This window comes from Pan paniscus, chromosome 6 (genome assembly GCF_029289425.2).
Source record: "Pan paniscus chromosome 6, NHGRI_mPanPan1-v2.0_pri, whole genome shotgun sequence".
In the NCBI taxonomy this organism is placed as follows: domain Eukaryota; kingdom Metazoa; phylum Chordata; class Mammalia; order Primates; family Hominidae; genus Pan; species Pan paniscus.
In genome coordinates this window covers 48,735,396-48,756,429 of record NC_073255.2, presented here as the reverse complement: position 1 = coordinate 48,756,429, position 21,034 = coordinate 48,735,396, and the positions used below count along the sequence as shown (strand labels likewise).

The 21,034-nt window shown below is 39.9% G+C and overlaps 1 protein-coding gene across 2 annotated transcripts in view; it reads left to right on the top strand.

Annotated features, from left to right (window-relative positions):
• RALA (RAS like proto-oncogene A) overlaps window positions 1-21,034 on the top strand; it is an 89,549-nt gene that overhangs the window by 60,539 nt on the left and 7,976 nt on the right. For both annotated transcript variants that reach the window (XM_034964010.3, XM_055115892.2), the window contains 3 exons: window positions 7,865-8,015; window positions 11,612-11,820; window positions 17,901-18,075. In XM_034964010.3, the coding sequence (XP_034819901.1) occupies window positions 7,902-8,015; window positions 11,612-11,820; window positions 17,901-18,075 (498 nt within the window). In that variant the 5' untranslated portion in view covers window positions 7,865-7,901. The remainder of the gene's footprint in view (window positions 1-7,864; window positions 8,016-11,611; window positions 11,821-17,900; window positions 18,076-21,034) is intronic.

The following is a 21,034-nucleotide window of genomic DNA, read 5'->3' as shown; positions in this document are numbered from 1 at the left end:
CATACCTCCAATTTCTAGTTTATATAAGGTACCAAGAACATAGTTAATTGCAGTTTTGCCAAGTACAATAAATAAGTGGGCTTTGTTGATTTATTTTATGACTAGTTTTAATTATATTTTTTAAATAAAGTATACATTTACATGATACAAAAATCAAATGTACAAAATGGTATACTCTCTCACCTCTGTAGTGACTTAGTTTCCATTTTCACAGACAACCTTGTGTTACCATTTAAAAAAAAATATCCTTCCAAATATATGAACAGGCAAATGCTGAATGTTCCTTTTTGGTTTTAATGTTTTTAGGCAACGCATAGCATATGGGATATGTTGTTCTGTATCTTTTTTTTTTTTTTTCACTTTAGCTCTGTGTTGGAGTTCCTTCTATTTCAGTGCGTAAAGAGCTTCCTCATTTTTTGTGGTTACATATTATTCCATGTATCAGATTTACAGTTCCACCAGCAATCATTGAATATGCCTATTTCTCTACACCATGGATAGACAAAAATTTTCAGTAAAGGGCCGACAGAAAATATTTTAGGCTTGCAAGCCACATTCTCTGTTACATATTCTTCTTGGTTTGGTTTGATTTTAATTACAACCCTTCAAAAACAAAAACCATTCTTAACTTACAGGCCATACGAAAACAAGTCAAGGGGGCTCTGGTTTGCTGGCCCTTGCAGACATACAGTTATCAGTTTGGTGGATAAAACGTTATCCCAGTATAGCTTTATTTGTATTTATCTTATCAGTGAGGTCAAGTATACTGAGTCATTTGTATATCCTTTTCTGTGACTATTCATATTTTTTGCCCAATTTCCTGCAGTTTTTTATTTATAGTAACTATTTTAAAGACTAGTCAAGTGCAGTAGTGAGAAGTGCAGTATAGCTTTTTATATAGAGAAATCATCTCTTATCTGTAAAATGAATTGCAAATGTTTTCCACAGTTTTATCTTTTTACTTTGCTTCTAGAAGATTTTGCCATGCAGAATTTTTTTTTTTTTGAGACGGACTCTCTGTTGCCCAGGCTGGAGTGCAATGGCGCAGTCTTGGCTCACTGCAACCTCTGCCTCCCGGTTTCAAGTGAGTTTCCTGCCTCAGCCTCCTGAGTAGCTGGGACTACAGCCGTGCGCCACCATGCCTGGCTAATTTTTATATTTTTAGTAGAGATGGGGCTTCACTATGTTGGCCAGACTGGTCTCAAACTCCTGACCTCATGATCACCCTCCCAAAGTGCTGGAATTACAGGCGTGAGCCACCGCGCCTGGCCAGAAATTTTTTTCAGTAGTACAATTTTTCAAACTTATGACGGGTTTTATGTAATACTTTAGACCTTCCCCACTCTAAGGTTATGAAACAGGCTGGGCGCCGTGGCTCACTCCTGTAGTCCCAACACTTTGGGAGGCCAAGGCAGGCAGATCACCTGAGGTCGGGAGTTTGAGACCAGCCTGACCAACATGGAGAAACCCCGTCTCTACTAAAAATACAAAATTAGCCAGGTGTGGTGGCATGCACCTGTAGTCCCAGCTACTCGGGAGGCTGAGGCAAGAGAATTGCTTGAACCTGGGGTTGGTGAGGCGGAGGTTGCAGTGAGCTGAGATCTCACCATTGCACTCCAGCCTGGGCAACAAGAGTGAGACTCTGTCTCAAAAAAAAACAAAAACAAAAACACCACAAATATATATATATATAAACTAGCTGAGCATGGTGGTTCATGCCTGTAATCCCAGCTGCTCGGAAGGCTGAGGCAGGAGAATCACATGAACCCAGGAGGCAGAGTTTGCAGTGAGCCGAGAGTGCGCTACTGCACTGTAGCCTGGGTGACAGAGCGAGACTGTCTCAAAAAAAAAAAAAAAAAAGATTTAAAAAAGATGATCAATTCTTTCATATTTTTTTCCTTGTGCCTTTGTGATTTCATTTTGTCACTTAAATCTTTGATCTACTTAGGCTTTATATTGGTATGAGGAGAATAGATCCAACTTTTATTTTTTTCCAGTTGGCTTGACAATTGTCCAAACACTACCTGTTGAATTATTCTCCGTCTTCCCCCACGCCCATTTGAAGTGCCACCGTTTATTACACACTACACTACAGTATGTATTTGAATCTGGTTTTGTATATTCTGTTCTATTGATCTATCTAGACAGGCTTGCTTTTGAATTCCGGCTCCCTCGCAAAATTATCTGTGGTTATATTTCATTGAAGAAATTTAGATACAGTCAAAGAAATAAATCTACCTGCAGCCGGCATCTGTACCCCTATTCTTTGCATTGTCTTACCTCCCATTACAAAGGAAGAGATGTCCCTGCTCCTGTTATGTTCCAGGTCCTAATTCTTCTGGTTCACTCCAGAACTTTGCTCCTAGAGTTCACTCTGTCTTCTAGATCATTAATTTTGCCTCTTTTGGATGATTGTCATGCAAACATCCCCTAATAACATTTAAAAAGCAGCCAAACAAAAAGCCCTTTTCCTAACAACACCTTCCCATTATGATTGCATTTCTCCATTCATCTTGAGAGTAAAAATCCAATTCTGTACCTTCTGTTTCTCCTCAACCCAAACCCACCCTATTCCTTTTTTTTTTTTGAGACAGAGTCTTACTCTGTAGCCCAGGCTGGAGTGCAATGGTGCAATCTGGGATCTTGGCTCACTGGAGCCTCCACCTCCCGGGTTCAGGCGATTCTCATGCCTCAGCCCCGCAAGTAGCTGGGATTACTGGCATGCACTACCCACCCCATTCTTACCTCAATTGGTGAAATGACTCTTCCCAAGATTAACAACAACCTCCATCTTGCACAGAATTAGCTCTTTTTTGTCTCTCCTCATATCTCACCTCAGTCGGTCGGCAGGATTTAAGTCAGCCAGCCTCAGTGACTGTGCGATTACTAGATCTCCTGCTGAACTAGCCTGTTGAGTTGTTTCAGGGCTCTTTCCTTTGCCACTTTCTCGTATCTATCTTCATCTTCTCCCTAAGAAAGCTCATGCCATTTTGTGACTTCAAATATCATCTGTAAACTGACGTGCAATTTTTTTTTTCCATCTCTACCCTCATCCCTGAACTCTAGACTAAAACATTCAGTTTTTCTTGTTCAACTCTAGTTGAAATGTCTAATGTGCAAGCAGAGCTTGGGATTTCTTTCCCAGACCTATTCCTTCTTGGTCCTTCTCCATCTTAGGTATAGATGCCTAACATTCAGATATTTGGGACAAAAACTTAAAGGTTAGTCTTGTTTTCTCCCATCCAGTCAATCAGGAAGTCCTATCAACTGTTTCTTCAAAATGTATCCCAAATAACATAGTGGTTAGGAGAGCAAGCTCCCTCAGTTTGAATTCTGGCTCGGTCTTGAGCAAGTTGACATCTGTGACCCAGATTCCTCATCTGTTAAATGAAGTTAAAATAGTACATACCGCCTAGGATTGTAAATATCTGAAATGTAGTACTCAGCTGAATTAGTATGTGCAGAGTGCTCAGAACAGTGCCTTGCACTTAGTGAGTGGTCAGTAAATGTTGGTTGTCCTCAGTATAGGTGGTATTAGTAGTTATACGAGAACTGATAATACCATTACTGCTGCTGCTGCTGCTCCTGCTGTACCCCAAGCCTCTGTCCTCTCTTGCATGGATTACTGGGATAGCCTCCTATACTTCAACTCTTGATACTTCCACTGTCCATTCTCTACACACCAACCAGGGTAATCTTTTTAAAAACACAAATTTTACCACTATCCTTCTTAAAAACTCCAGAGGCTTCCCATTGCAGTTCTAGTAAAATCCAAACACTTCTGGGGCCTTGAAGGCTTTTTGTGATTTGGCCTCTGCCTACCTGTCAATTTTACCTCCTCTTACTCTCCAGTCATTCACTAAGTGCTGTGGTTTAAATGTGTCCTGCAAATTTCATGTGTTGGCAATTTTTTTTTCTTTCTAAGACGGAGTCTCACTCTGTTGCCCAGGCTGGAGTGCAGTGGCACGATCTTGGCTCACTGCAACCTCCGCCTCCTGAGTTCAAACGATTCTCCTGCCTCAGCCTCCCTTGTAGCTGGGATTACAGGCACCTGCCACCACACCCCACTAATTTTTTTTGTATTTTTAGTAGATGTGGGGTTTCACCATGTTGGCCAGGCTGGTCTCCTGACCTCAAGTGATCCGCCCACCTCGGTCTCCCAAAGTGCTGGGATTACAGGCATGAGCAACTGCACCTGGCCATGTGTTGGAAATTTAATCCCCAAATTCATATGTTGATTGGCAGTGGGGCTTTGGGAAGTAATTAGGATTAGATAAGATCATCAGGGTAGGGCCCCCATGATGAGACTGGTGGCTTTGTAAGAGGCAGCAAACTTGCCCACTTGCCATGTGATGCCTTCCACCAGAAGCCGTGTAGATGCTGCCACCATGGTCTTGGGATTCACAGCCTTCAGAAGTGTAAGAGATAAATTTCTTTTTAAAAAATAAATTACCCAGTCTCAGATACTCTGTTATAGCAACAGGAAACAGACTGACACTAGGCTTCATCTACTCTGGCCTTCTTCTGCTTCCTAGAACATGCTCCCCACTCCCACCCTCTTCTAAGTTCTTTGTACTTGTTATTCCCTGTGTCTGGAGCGCTCTTCCCTCAGAGCTGACTGGTTTCTTCAGAACATTCAGGTCTCAGCTCAAATGCCACCTCTTCAGAGTCATCCTTGACCATCTGGTTACAGTAGCTCCTCCCCCCATTGCTGTCTTATTTTTTTTCATTGCACTTAGCACTAATGGTATTTGCTTATTTGTGTATGTGTTTGTCTTAAGTTCCACATAGGCAGGGGCTATGGCTTGTTTATCATTCAAAACAATATCTAGACCAGGGCTTGGGAATTAAGTGGTGGAGTGCCAAGTCTTTTAAAATGGGGGTCGAGTAGTTTTTCCTTGGCAGAAGCTTGTTTTCCTGGATAGCCTCTTAATAGTCTGGAATGTGCAGCTCATAGTTATTAGGAAATGTTTGCACTTTGGAAAAACATCCTTGGAAATCTCTGTCTTTTCTGCTTCTGAGTCACAGATTGTATTTTAAATTATTCTAGAAGGAAAAGTGTTTTAACCCAGTTGTAGTGACTGCTAAGTGTTTTCTTTTGAACACACACACACACACACACACACCTCTTAGAGTATTAATTGATATGGTAATGCCCTGAGCTCATGTGATATGTACTGTTTTAAAAATAAAACAGTAGATATATTAGCTGTGACATGATTATAACTGCCAGCAAGTAATGATCATAATAAAGAAGTCACTTCCTGATGTATTTAGGAACACCAGCATGCTTCATAAACTGGCTTAGACTTGGTATCTTTCAGACTTTTAGTTACCTGCAGTGTACTGTAATTTTCACTGTTTTTGAGCAGTGATAAGCACTCACAATCTAATGGTCATGTTCTCAATACCCAAGTAAAAGAGTGGCTGAATTTGTGTTTGTTGAGTTAAATTGAACTCTTAGCCTGTAAGTGTAAATTTTTTGCCATACGCTTAACAGTTCAAACTGCTTCTGCTAAAATGCTTTTGATAGAATAAGAACAGGATGAAAAAATGCATTTATTTATATGTGATCTCAGTTATGTTAAATGTAGATTGAAAGCAGTCTCCAAGGAGGTATGTTAGCCTGTTCATATTGCTAAATGGACAGTAGGATTATGGGGGATTTTTCTTAGTACTTTTATATATTGGGCAAGCAGGCATATGGGAATGATTTATGGGCGAGACCTGAAGCCGCACCCAGTTCTTGGGTGCCCTGTACAGCCCGTATGTGAGGCACAGACCCATGACAGATTGTCCTGGCCCGTTTGTGATTGAACCTCTAGTAGCAAGAGCTACTTTACACCGGTACAACCTAAAAGCAGGGGTGTCCAATCTTCTGACTTCCCCGGGCCACATTGGAAGAAGAATTGTCTTGGGCCAGACATAAAATACACTAACGATAGCTGATGAGCTAAAAAAAAAAAAAAGTCGCATAATGTTTTAAGAAAGTTTACAAATTTGTGTTGGGCATTCAAAGGGCCGCATGTGGCCCACGGGCCGCAGGTTGGACAAGCTTGGCTTAAAGCATTTCTCAGGGTTAAGTCAGACTGCAAACATTTGTGTATTCATTCATTCATTCAATGCTTTTGCACTAAATGGCTGATTTTGCCAGCCATGTTAGTTACATTAAGCAGACTATTAACCCAAGTGAACATGGTCCTGAACTCACTGTTTCTGGTATACTAGAGGAATACTTATACTATTAAGTTGGTGCAAAAGTAATTGCGGTTTTGCCATTGAAAGTAATGGCCAAAACCGCAATTACTTTGGCGCCAACCTAATACATATTCAGGCAATTTCAACTTGTGATAAGGATTATGAAGGAAAAGTATCAGATGCTATCTGAGAGCACAGAGCAGAGGAGAACCGAATTTAGGTTGAGAGTTTCAGGTAAGGCTGAGACCCAAAAACCAAGAGGAGTTAGCCAGATGGAATAAGAATATGCCAGACAGAGGAAGCTGCATGGCAAAGGCCAAGAGGCTTAGGAAAGTGAAAAACAGAAGGAGACCGTTGTGGGTCTGATGCAGCTGAGCTAGGAAAGATTGGCCCAAGATAGAGAGGTAAACAGGAGGGGGCGTGGTTCTGGGAGCTGCAACTTAGAAAGCTGTTTGTGTCCGAAACAAGTCAAAGAGTTGCTGAGGACAAGGGGTGCAACCCCCTCAACCCCCAATAACAAAAAGTCTCTTTGCTTGGATCTCCACACACGTTCAGAGTGTTTGTTGTGGCCTCACAGGATTTTTTCTAAGGCCAAGTCAGCATGGCCGAAGGTCACTACAACTTCTGTAAGAACCTGGCCTCTCCACACTGAGTGTAAAAATGTATTAAACAGTGGATGCTCTGAGAAAAGTGAAGGCATGCTAGATCCAAGCATTTAAGTTAGATTGGCCAGCCATCCCAAGAAACAGATGTTCCAGTAATCTGTTAGTTGGGGTATACAGTGTTGAATTCTGTTTATAATTCTACTACCAAGTTGTTGGGATGGGATGTCTTCTTCTATAAAATAGCACTAAGTAAGCATTTCAATGAGGTCCTTAATGTGAGGCATGATGTAGTAAACACATTAGCAGTCTTTTTTTGGTCACTTGTTTCTTACTCAAGAGAAACATCTTGGTCGGGGGTGCGGTGGCTCACGCCTGTAATCCCAGCACTTTGGGAGGCCAAGGCAGGCAGATCATTAGAGGCCAGGAGTTTGAGACCAGCCTGGCCAACATGGCGAAACCCTGTCTCTACTAAAAATGCAAAAGCTAGCCAAGCATGGTGGTGCACGCTTGTAGTCCCAGCTACTCAGGAGGCTGAGGCACAAGAATCGCTTGAACCTGGGAGGTGGAGGCTGCAGTAAGCCGAGATCACGCCACTGCACTCCAGCCTGGGTGACAGAGCGAGACTCCGTCTCAAAAAAAAAAAAAAAAAAAGGAAGAAACATCTCTTTAATTATTGCCAATATAAATTAGTGTGAAAACAAAGAGATCCTTTAGCCTGCTTTCATATCTGTGTGGACATATTGCAGTGCAGCTGATACCCCCATTATTGTCAGCATGCAGTTGTACTGGGAAATTTTCACTTTTGATCATAGCTCATTACTGAAACCCAACTATTTTAAGAGAAATGCCCTTGAGTCATAGGCTTGTTTTATTGCAATGGTATTCTCTGATAAATGGTTCATGGTTTTTCCCCTAAGTGAGCATACTTCATTTGCCATCTGTTTAAAATCACTACAGATTGAAAACTAGTATATATTGAACTCTAAGGACATATCTCTTTCTTACACTGGAATTCTAAAGAAGAATGTACTGAGCATTACTTATTCTTTCATTCTTCTTAGATTCTTCTTAATCCTTTGGTGAAAACTGAGACACAAAATGGCTGCAAATAAGCCCAAGGGTCAGAATTCTTTGGCTTTACACAAAGTCATCATGGTGGGCAGTGGTGGCGTGGGCAAGTCAGCTCTGACTCTACAGTTCATGTACGATGAGGTAAGTGCTAATTTTATAATGGATCAAAGTTTAGGCTTTCAGAGAGTATTTCCCTAGCTTAGTTTTGGTGCTATTTTGTATGGATTCTTTGAATCCTTGAAATTACTAATAATTTTTTTTTCATTTTTGTGTTTAGAGCCATCTGTACATAACTTGATTTTACAAATCAGGAACTTACGGTCCTTAAAAACCTCAGGCTTTAAAAACAAAGCTAAACTAAAAACAGTACGCCTTTTTTTAGTAATCTAACTTTAGCTTTTTTGTTTTTAGGTTTTATTGGCGATTCCTACCTTTAATTAATAGAAGTGGTGTGTATAATACTTAAGAGAGACTTGAGGTTAACATATATAAAATATCTTTTAGGCTGGGCACGCACGGTGACTCACGCCTAATCCCAGCACTTTGGGAGGCCAAGACGGGCAGATCACAAGGTTAGGAGATCGAGACCATCCTGGCTAACACAGTGAAACCCCGTCTATACTAAAAATACAACAAATTAACTGGGCGTGGTGGCGGGTGCCTGTAGTCCCAGCTACTCGGGAGGCTGAGGCAGGAGAATGGTGTGAACCTGGGAGGCGGAGCTTGCAGTGAGCCGAGATCGCGCCACTGCACTCCAGCCTGGGCGACAGAGCAAGACTCCATCCCAAAAAAAAAAAAATTCTTTTAATAAACTTGATGAAAAAGTCGTTTATTGTGTGTTTGGCATGGCACTACATTCATCATTAAGCAGGCCAAGTCACTAAAATTTATAATTACCACACAGGTTACAGATTTGTATGCATGTATTCATATCAGACTTCATCATCCCTGAGTTAAGGTGTAGCCTATATATAGCAATATAGTCTTTCCCTGCAGGAATGTTATCAAGTCTTAATGATTTAAGAGTTGGTAATCCAATGTAAGCATTTATCCTCACTTCTGTTTTCTCCCAACAAAAGCCAGGTTTTATGGTTGCAGACAACTTAGTCCTCGTAACAATCTTGTGTGGGAGATGGTGATATCCCCATTTTACAGATGTGAAAACAGAACCTCAGAGAGTTACCCAACTTACCCAAGAAAAGTGATCTGTGATGAGCAACAAAGTGTTAAACCTAGTCTTTTGACTAAAAATGTCCCTACAGATTTTTCCCACCCCATGTCTTTATCTCTTTTTTTACCTTTTATTTTTTTTAAATAGAGACTAGGTTCTCACTCTGTTGCCCAGGGCGATCCTCCCACCTTGGGCTCCCAAAGCTGGGATTACAGGTATGAGCCAGTGCACCCAACCTCCCATGTCTTTCTCTGTTGCCTGTGTCTCACCATTCTTTTTACACACATACATAAAACCCTTAAATCTGTCAGTTGCCATGCTTGTTAGTGAGCGAATTAAAAAGTTTAGGGAAGGCATAGGCTGGAGAATCACTTGAGGCTAGGAGCTTGAACCAACTGGCAACAAAGTGAGACCCTGTCTCTATGAAAAAATTAAAAAATTAGCTGGGTGTGGTGCTGCATGCCTGTTTTCCTAGTTACTTAGGAGGCTGAGGCAGGAGGATCATTTGCATTGGAGGTCACAGTGAGCAATGACTGCCACTGCATTCCAGCCTACACAACAGAGCAAGACCCCTGTCTCTTAAAAAAAAAAGTTTGTGGAGAGTGGATTGAAATGGTACTTTAAATGAAATTACTGATTTATTCATTGAATTCTTTGTTTCATACTGTTTATTTAAGAGCTAATCTTCTCTCAGACTAATCCTTAGATCAGTCTCCTCTTGACAATAAGGAAGCCAAAAGTAAGAATATTCACATGCCTAATTTTTTTTTTTTTTTTTTTTTTTTAAAGATAACGTCTTGCTCTGTTGCCCTGGCAGTGATGCAGTCTCAGCTCACTGCAACCTCCACCTCCCAGGCTCAAGCGATCCTCCCATTTCAGCCTTCCAAGTAGCTGAGACTATAGGCATGTGCCACTATGCCCAGCTAATTGTTGTATATTTTTGTAGAGACGGGGTGTATCCGTCTGTTCTCACACTGCTATAAAGAACTACCTGACACTGGGGTAATTTATGAAGAAAAGAGATTTAATTGACTCACAGTTCCACAGGCTTAACAGGAAGCATGACTAGGAGGCTTCAGGAGACCTACAATTGTGGCAGAGGGTGAAGGGAAAGCAAGTGCATCCTCACATGTTGGGGCAGGGGAGGGAGAGAGAGAGAGTGTGAGCGAGCACACGCGAGCAAGGGAGGAAGTGCCACACACTTTAAAAACCATCAGATCTTGTGAGAACTCACAATCTTGAGAACAGCATGAGGGAAATCTGCCCCCATGATCCAGTCACCTCCCACCTGATCCCTCCCCCAGCATTGGGAATTACAGTTCAACATGAGATTTGGGTGGGGACACAGAGCCAAACCATATCACGGGGTTTTGTCATGTGTCCCAGTCTGATCTTGAACTCCTGGGCTCAAGTGATCCACTCACCTCAGCCTCCCTAACTGCTGGCATTACAGGCATGAGCCACCACACCCAGCCCACATGCCTAACTTGTAATGAATGACTAAGCACATTAATAGCATGTAAATGTGGTGGAATGTTATTTAACTTTTACAGTTACAAATACACTGTGTCCATTTTTAAAATAATTATTTATTGAGTATCTACCATGTAACAGGCACTGTTATAGGCTTTAGAGATATAATGATGAATAGCATATGCAAGGTCCCTGCTCTGAGGGGTTAAACTCTAATGACAAGATACAGTCATAGCAAATAAATAAGAATGTATCAGATAATGAAAATATTTACAAGAGCTAATAAAAAACCCACAAATGTCTGTGTGTAAATGAATACATGCTAACAATGATATCAAAAGATAGGCCGGGCCTGGTGGCTCACACCTGTGATCCCAACACTTTGGGAGACCAAGGCAGTAGGATTATTTGAGCCCAGGAGTTCAAGACCAGCCTGGGCAACATAGTAAGGCCTTGTCTGCGTACATATACACATACTTATCATCTGCCTGCCTATGGTTTATCAAGGTATATTAAAGTGAGATTTATGGGGCTGACGATAGGAGTGGGAATGTAAAGTTGTTGAATTGTACTATTTAAAAAATCAAAAGTTTGGGAAGAAGTCTCATAAAGTTTAAGATTTGACTTTCTGTTGAGTAGTGTAAATCACTCTATTGACTTAGTTCATTTTAGAAAAAGAAAGGATTTAATGATACTTTCAGTGCTTACCACAATATTGACCTTTAAGTTATTTCCACAGTTCTAGCATGAAAATTTATATTCAGAGTTACAAAGAAAAAAAGACTATTATAAATTTGGTAAAATATATGTGTAATAGTTTTTGCAGGTATTGTGTTTTAAGGAAGAAAAGCTGTTTTCAAGCTGTAAACAGCCTAGAGGTAATAATTCAGCCCTCTCTGTTTGCAAATGAGGAAACCAAGAAATTGTCTAAATTAAAATTAGTGTAGTTTTTACCATTGGAGGAATCTGGGCAAAGGGTATACAGAACTCTTCTTGTACTATTTTGGCAGCTTCACATGAATTTATAATTATTTCAAAATAAGAAGTTTTGAAACGTAATAATTAAAAAATGGTGTGTTTTTATCTTTTCTAGTTTGTGGAGGACTACGAGCCTACCAAAGCAGACAGCTATCGGAAGAAGGTAGTGCTAGATGGGGAGGAAGTCCAGATCGACATCTTAGATACAGCTGGGCAGGAGGACTACGCTGCAATTAGAGACAACTACTTCCGAAGTGGGGAGGGGTTCCTCTGTGTTTTCTCTATTACAGAAATGGAATCCTTTGCAGCTACAGCTGACTTCAGGTATGTCCTAGAGTAATGTTGTTGCTTGTGACATACTATACAACAATTTCTTCCCCAGAAACAAGTAGACAACTAGAGGTTCTAACTTGTTAGTCTTTTACTCTGTCTCTAATTGTGTTTATTCCCTTTTTGATATCAGTATATGACTCTCTCTACTGTGTTATGTACACACAGTTAGGATACTTTGCATAGTCTTACAGCTCTCCCGGTGTCACCTGTATTGGAGTTTGATTTTGTGACAGCTTCAGTTACCCAGAGTCTCTATGAGTTACTGAAGTATTTCTCTTTAGTGTAAACTACTACTGCCATAACAGTTCATACTTAGAGCACATAATGGAGCTTACTCAGGTTTTACATCTTTCTCTGTTAGTCATGGTTTCTCAGCACCTATGTAATGCTCAGTAGGCACGTTGCCATCCTCCTCAAAATATAGATGCCCTGATAGCACAGACTGAATTTTTTGTTTCTTTTTCTTATTACATGGGAACCTTCAGAATGAATGAATTTTTAATAGAAATAATATCTCTGTAGATGGGCACATTAGATTGTTATATAATATTTTTATTATTTATTGTTTAATTAAAATCTGGAATCCATTTGGTTTTAGAGGAGGTGGTTTTGGTGAAGGGGAAAGAGGTGCTCCTCTATATCTAAGAGGAATTTGGCATAGAGTTCTTGCGTGGTCTTGCAAATACTACATGCATAAATCAAGTGTTCTTTAATTAAATGATACATATTTTTATTTCTGTGTGAAGTGTCTTACTTGATTATGGAGGACAGAAAAGAAGCATGCAATGTATCCTCTATTTTCAAGATTCACACAGCCTAGATGAATATATAAGGCATTTAACCAAGAGCAAGTTAGTGACAAAGTAGGAAACATGGGCAGTGGTTAGTGCAGAGGATCCGGGAGGGGAAAGAAGCTGGGAAACCTTCATGAAATAGATGAGCTTGAAGAAAAGAAGGATTTTCACACATAAGGAAAGAGGGCATTTCAGGTGGGTGAGCAAAAAACTAAACCAAGGCTTTTACAGAGCATTCCTTTTTATGCACACTTGAAAATCTCAAGAACTTATTCTAAGAGAGCATTCTTTGCAAAAAGCAGGTAATTGAGAAACTCTGAAGTATAGATTTATTCATAAAGTTTGTTGGTTTCTATGAGGAAGAAATTTCATATATGATGACATGCAAAGGATGGCAGATTCTGGTAGCTTGTAATTGTGGGAGACATGTTGAAAGTTATGTAAATGCCAATGCTTATTCATTCAGCAGATATTTGAGTGCTTATAATGTAGCAAGTCTTGTTCTAAGTAATGGAATAAATGTTATCACCATAGTCACCAAAGTCAAAGTGATATTTCAAGAGAATAAGGTATTTTCATGCAAGAATCTTGGGCTATTACTATTATAGAAAATAAGGATGATTCATTACTCTTAGGGTGTACCTCCAATGCCTCTGCCATAAATAAAAATGACCCTAGTGACTCACCAACAATATGAAAGGCTTTTTTGAAAAGGTCTGAATGGTTACAGTGGGCACTCCACGTGGCCTAAACTGCAAGAGTAGCATAAATAAATAAAACAGTAGCATAAATATCAGCTCCTCCCTTTAGCCTTCCTGGTCATCTCTGTGATCCACAAAATCCATTGCTTCCTCGTCTAGATATGCAATGTCCTTGCTGCAGCTCCACTATCACACTTAACACCCATTCCTTTCCTGTCTCAGTATCCCCAGTACCTATATATGACATAGTTCATAGCATATAATCTATAGTAAGTACATGTTTAGTAAACATTTTTCTTGATTCAAAAACCTTTACCTTTTGGTTTTTACTTTACTATGTCAAAAATGAAGTTGGACCAGATTGTACTTCCCTATTCTGAAATTCTGTAATAGCCTCTAAAACTGTATTTAAAGGGAGTATTATATTAAGCAAAATGTATATGAAGTTTATACCGTAGAATTACTTTTCTCTGACATCCAGCAAAGTTGCTAATAAAACCAATCTATTAACTCTAAAAAAATAACATCTTCTCACCTCGGAACCCAGTAGGTCCAGGTTTTCTACAGCCGTGTTTCTGCCAGCATCAATCACACTATACTTTTTCAGTATTGGTTTCCCTGCAGCACCTGACTCAGAGTAGCTTAGTAGGTATTTATTAAGAAATAAATTAATGACTATATATACACATATGACCAGAGGTGCTAGAGTTACAAACACCTGAGTCAGTCTCACCTTCCAAGTGGTGAGACTGAGTGGCAGGTTAGTCGTTGTTAACAGCTTCATTCAGTGGCGATCATTAGAAAGTCAGGAAACAACAGATGCTGGAGAGGATGTGGAGAAATAGGAATGCTTTTACACTGTTGGTGAGAGTGTAAATTAGTTTAACCATTGTGGAAGACAGTGTGGCGATTCCTCAAGGATCTAGAATAGAAATACCATTTGACCCAGCCATCCCATTACTGGGTATATACCCAAAGGGTTATAAATCATGCTGCTATGAAGACACATGCACATGTATGTTTACTGCGGCACTACTCACAATAGTAAAGACTTGGAATCAACTCAAATGTCCATCAATGATAGACTGAATTAAGAAAATATGGCACATATACACCATGGAATACTATGCAGCCATAAAAAAGGATGAGTTCATGTCCTTCGCAGGGACATGGATGAAGCTGGAAACCATCATTCTGAGCAAAGTATCACAAGGACAGAAAACCAGACACTGCATATTTTCACTCATAGGTGGGAATTGAACAATGAGAACACTTGGACACAGGGCAGGGAACATCACACACTGGGGCCTATCGTGGGGGGGGGGACTGGGGGAGGGATAGCATTAGGAGAAATACCTAATGTAAATGACGAGTTGATGGGTGCAGCAAACCAACATGGCACATGTATACCTAGGTAACAAACCTGCACGTTGTGCACATGTACCCTACAACTTAAAGTATAATTAAAAAAAAGAAAAAAGAACAGCATTCAGGCCGTCATTCACAAAGGAAACTGGTTAAGAAAGTCACAGCACGCCCTAGAAAAAGATTGTGATTGGCCAAAATGCCCTTCACAAGTACTGCATATATTTAATAGTAATCATGGTGAAAGTTGACATGGTTTTTGCAAGAAATCATGTGAGTGGTAGGAAGCATCATAGCACTGTGTAGTGCTGTACGTCTTAGCCTGCATCACCCAGATACTGTGCTTGTTTGACTTCTAAAAGGATGTTTAAGACAAATACAAATAAGTGAAGAATGGAGTTTACTTTCTCTGTGGCCCATAGTCTGTGCGGCCTATAGTCTATTCACATTAGAAGAACTGAGAGTTCAGGTCCAAAGAACTTCCTATGAGTGTTGAATGTGTTAGAATGTTTGCTACATCGTGAGTAATCAAGTGAATGAAGTAATAATAATAGTAACACTACCTCATACTCATGCAACACTTACCAGGAGCCAGACTGTTCTAAGCATTCACATATATAAACTAGTTTCTCAAACAACACTGTGAGATAGATACTACTGGATTTCATAGATTATAAGATGTACATTTTAACATCTCTGAGGGCTATGTCTTATGATATGGCACCATACAGTTATAATTGCCAGCAGTTTTTCTTAGAGTCCATAAAATAAGATTGAGAACTAGTGATGTCTTAAATTTGACTTTTTTTTAAAAAGTGACATCCAGATTTATAAATGAAGAAACAGAAATGCAGGGAGGTTAAGTGGCTTGCCCCAGGTTGTGCAGTCAGGAATAGCATAGAGTTAAAATGCAGGAGGTCTGCCTTTGTATTCTCTTGGTATCTACTGTACAAGTTCATTGTGTGCTCTGGAGTTGGATTTCTCAGTCCTGGTTCTACTTAAGTGTGTCTCTGAGCAAGTTAACATAATTTCTGTGTGCATCAGTTTCCTCATCTGTAGGACAAGAATAATCATGATACTAACTTCATAGGTTTAGGTAAGGATTAAATGAGAAAATGTATGTAAGTCCTGAAAGCAGTGTTTGGCACATTGTGAGCACTGAGTAAAATGTTAGTGGTAGTAGTGTGGTGGTGGTATTTAGGACACATTGTCTAAGAAGCACAGAATAGAATAATCTGAAAATAAGGCAAGAAGATTTTTCCCAGTTTTTCAAGCATCACTATAAAATGCCTGCAGCCAGGTACAGTGGCTCACAGCAGTAATCCCAGCACTTTGGGAGGCTGAAGCAGGCAGATCACTTGAGCTCAGGAGTTCAAGACCAGTCTGGACAACGTGGTGAAACCCCATCTCTACAAAAAAAAGAAAAAAAGAAAAAAAAATTAGCTGGGTGTGGTGGCGCGTGCCTATAGTATAGGTGTGCTACTCGGGAAGTTGAGGTAAGAGAATTGCTTGAGCCCAGGAGGTTGAGGCTGCAGTGAGCCGTGATCATGCCACTGCACTACAGCCTGGGTGACAGAGTAAGACCCTGTCTCAAAAAAAAAAAAAAAAAAAAGTCTGCAAAACCAAGTGTACTTTGCTGATTTGCCATTCTAATATCCCTTTAATTTTCTCATTTTCTCTTATTCTAAAATATAGTCGTCCCTCAGTATCAGGGCGGGGCAGGGATTGGTTCCAGGACTCCTTATGGATACCGACATTCATGGATATTCAAGTCTCTTCTATAAAATGGTGTGGTATTTGCAGATAGCCTATGCACATCCTCCCATGTACCTTAAGTCATCTCTAGATTACTTTTAATAGCTAATACAGTGTAATTGCTATGTAAATAGTTGTTATTCTGCATTTTAAATTTTGTTTTACTTTTTATTGTGGCATTTTTTTGGTTTTTGGTTTTTTTTTGAGACAGGATCTTACTCTGTCATCCAGGCTAGAGTACAGTGATGTAATCATGGCTCACTGCAGCCTTGAACTCCTGGGCTCAAGCGATCTTCCTGAGTAGCTAGGACTACAGGTGCACACTACTACACCCAGCCAATTTTTTTTTTCTATTTTTTATAGATATGGGGGTCTCACTGTGTTGCCTGGGCTGGTATTGAACTCCTAGCCTCAAGCAATCCTCCTGCCTCAGCCTCCCAAAGTGCTGGGTTTACAGGTATGAGCCACTGCACCTGGCTGTTTTTGGGGTTTTAAAAGATATTTTTTATTTGCAGTTAGTTGAGTCTGTGGATACAGAGGGCTGACTTTACGTTCCTATAGCTTCAACAGCTCTTAATAATTTCAAAGGAGAGGCATTTTTAAGGTAGCAAATTATTGAACCTAAGTCTTACAGATTTCCTTTTGTTTGTTGATTTTACAAGAAAACATTTCTTCCAGTAGATTAATAATGAGCTAACATTTTTTGAATATTTACTCTGTTGATGCAGTTATAAGCACTTCACATTTAACCCTCATAGCAACTTTATAAGGAAGGTATAATTGTTGGCTCCATTTTATAGATGAGGAAACTGAGGTAAGAAGTACTTTGCACTTTGCTCAGACTTACATGACTAGGAAGAGCAGAACCATGGTACTTTAAAATTGATGACACTTTCACAGTGGATAACTTACCTCTCAATGCAAAATCTATGCTCAAGGTCTGTCTTCCAGTAATTTCTGGCACATTTGGGTTTTAAAAAACAATTGGTGGGACCCTTGATATGATGCAATAAGAATAGCACTCTCTAAATCTTCCTCCCAAGAACCAATAACCCTACTTTAATCATGAGGAAAACATCTGACAAATCCCAATTGAGAGACATTCTACAAACTGCCAGCCAGCAGTCCTCAAAACTATTAAGGTCATCAAAAACAAGGAAAGTCTGAGAATTACCATGGCCAACTCAAGGCTAAAGAGACATGACAAAACTAAATGTCATGTGGCAACCTGGATGGGATCCTGGAACAGAAAAAGGATGTCAGGCAAAAAGCAAGCACATCTGAATAAAGTTTGGACCTTAGTTGCTAATACTGTATCGATATTGGTTCATTAATTGTGATTTGTGTACCACAGTAGTAGATGTTAACAATAGGGAAAACTAGGTATGGGGCAAACAAGAACTTTCTGTGCTATCCTTATAATGTTAATATTTCTTTTTCATTTTCTCTTATCCAGGGAGCAGATTTTAAGAGTAAAAGAAGATGAGAATGTTCCATTTCTACTGGTTGGTAACAAATCAGATTTAGAAGATAAAAGACAGGTTTCTGTAGAAGAGGCAAAAAACAGAGCTGAGCAGTGGAATGTTAACTACGTGGAAACATCTGCTAAAACACGAGCTAATGTTGACAAGGTAACATGTGACTCTTTACTACTGCATCATGTTAAAATAGGTTGGTTTGCTTTAACTTGGCTCCATTTTGTCTGGAGAGTCTATGAAACTTTCAAATAGAGATTTAATCCTTGTTGATTTTTATCATCCCTGAATACTCAGATACATGTTAGGAATTTTAGTTCACCTTGTCCTTAGCTTCCCAAGAGACATTAAAACATGAGACACTACAGCTAAATGTACTTTTTTTTTTTTTTAAAGCACTGATGGCATTCCTGACTTTTTCCCCCCCTTATCCTATTGAGTCTTTGGATAATTTAGAAGGAATCGTGTGAGTCCCAAGATTCCAGCACTAAACCGTTCTTACCTCTGACCTGACATCTACCCAACCCCACTTAAGTTCTTAAAAATAAGGGTACCTCCCAAGATGAAGAAGCCCCCAGATAAGAGTGTTTTAAAATATCTCCTGCCACTCTCCACTCCCCACCCTCAACCTTTGTTTTCTCCTGAAAGAGAAAGAAAGGAAAGTAAACACTCTGCCCTCCTTTCTTGTCTTCTCGCTTTGTTCAGAGTGGCCCTTCCTGAAGACCAGATGTGGAACACCCGCAAGTACATTTCATCCCACTGCCCTAGACCAGCTCCAGTATCTAGAAAGACTGCTCACTGGGCTGAGGTAGCACAGAATCTTAAAGGCCTCCAAGTGGGGTCTTTCTTCAGCCTGCAAGTATCTAGGCTCTATAGTGTGCCTCTCAAGCTCCAATAGGCAAAAGAACTGCCTGTAAATCTTGATAAACACACATTCTTGGGTCTTACCCCTAGACATTTGGATTCATTTGGTCTGGAATGGGGCCTGAGAATTTACGCTTCTAGCAAGTGCTGCATGTGCTTGTAGATTTATAACCCTGATCCAGAAAGTACTAGGTTAAAAAAAAAGTTTGAGATTTGTTCTGTTATTTTGCTGTAGGTCTTAAGACAGTGTCATTGCTGTCTTAAGCTTCTTAACTTTTTAAGACATTGTCAGATTCCTTTAGGTCTAAGATATCTGTACAAAGTGAGTACTACAGGATTCTATTCAGGATACTAATTTTTTCTAAGGTTAGGACTAGGGCAAGTGTGTGTGTGTGTGTGTGTGTGTGTGTGTGTATGTGTGTTTTGCTTAAATAACAAAGTTATTTCTCACAGTTCTGGAGGCTGGCGAGTCCAAGATCAAGGTCTTAGACAATATGATTCTGGAGAGGGCTTTCTTCCTGATTTGCTGGATTTCCTTGTACCTTCCTGCTGTATCCTCACATGACAGAGAGAGAGAGATAGCTCTCCTGATTCTTCTTAGGATACTAATTCCATTATGACAACCCTACCCTAGTGACGTAATTACGACCCAAAGGCCCCATCTCTTATTGCCATCACATAAGGAATTCGGGTTTCAGTATATGAATTTTGGGGTGACACAAGCATTCAGTCCATAGCATGCCCTATCATAGTTTCCTGGGAACCATGGTTTCTGAACACAGTAACTAGGGCTTGGGTATTTCAGTTAGCTTCCATTTGGAAATGGGAACAAGAATACCTGCTTCACAGGATTATTGTAAAGATGAAATGAAATCACATATGTAAAATGCCCAGCCTGTGCCTGCCATTTCTAAGTCATTAGAAAATTATAGATTTGAAGAGACAATTTGTATGGCAAATATTTTTAAAGTACTAATGAAAATATATGTTAAGATTGAGGGTGTTTGAGGTTTTAAAAGGCAACGTTGAACATTCTCATAGCATATATATACTTTTCTAATCGATGTTTCGAGTAGGTTGTAGAACACACTATAAAAACTATTTGAACCTAAGGGGAGTGGGGAAGAGATGCAGACACTGGCAGTCCAAGATAGAAAGCTATATTGTAACAGTCCTTGTGGTGATCATCTGTTGGCATCAGAGGCCCTGGGAAGTATGGTGTCTGTATTAGCACAGCTCTTACAGGACAAAAGCCTAGGGAAAATGGCCCAAAAACAGCAACTGGCATGTCGTAGAAAGGAAACACAAATGGCCTTTAAACTGGAAGAGAGGCTCGGTCTCACTTATAAAAAGGGAAGTACAACTTTAAAATATAGTGGAATGTCCTTTTTTTACCCGTCACTTTGGGAGAAAAAAAGCAAAGAGGTTGAGAATAGAATATACTGTTAGCAAGAGTATAGAAAAACAGGAACCTCTCATATGTTGGTGGAAGGGCAGTTTTGTGATACCCATCAGAATTATGACCCAGCAATTTAAGTGCTAAAAATGTTATTATACAGAACAAATTATGCACTCACGTATACATGTATGTTCAGTGGTAGTCAGTGAAGCATTATTTTTAGAAGCAAAAGACTGGAAATATCCAAGTGTTCAGTAATGGACTGGTTTAAATAATGGAGTTTTGCCCAACCATTAAAAAGAAATGAGGATAGAACTAAATGTGCTGATATCAGATGATCTTCAATTATAAAGTAAGTGAAACAAAGTACAGAGTGGTGTCTGTAGCTTGCTGCCATGTGTTTTAAACACACATACATACACATTATCTATGTACACATCATAAGGATATGTAAGACTCTGGTACCTGTGGTTGCCTCCAGAGAATTAAGCCACAGTTTATGCTTTTTTCACTGTAAATACCCTTGTGAACTTTTTGCCATATTCATGGACACTTGGCCCTCAAACAACACAGATTTGAGCTGTGCAGATTTTTTTTTCACAGATGCAGTCTGCCTCCATGTCGGTGGGCTCTGCATCCACAACCAAATGCAGACAGAGAATACAGCAGGATGTGAAACCTGCATATGCGGAGGGCTGGCTTTTTGCATCCATGTGTTCTGCAGGGCCAGCTGCGGGACTTGAGTAGGTAGAGATTTTGGGATCCACGGGCATTCTGGAACCAATCCCCCATAGATACTGAGGTACGACTGTGTTATTTTTCAAAAAATAAAAAATAAAATAAAGGTATAAG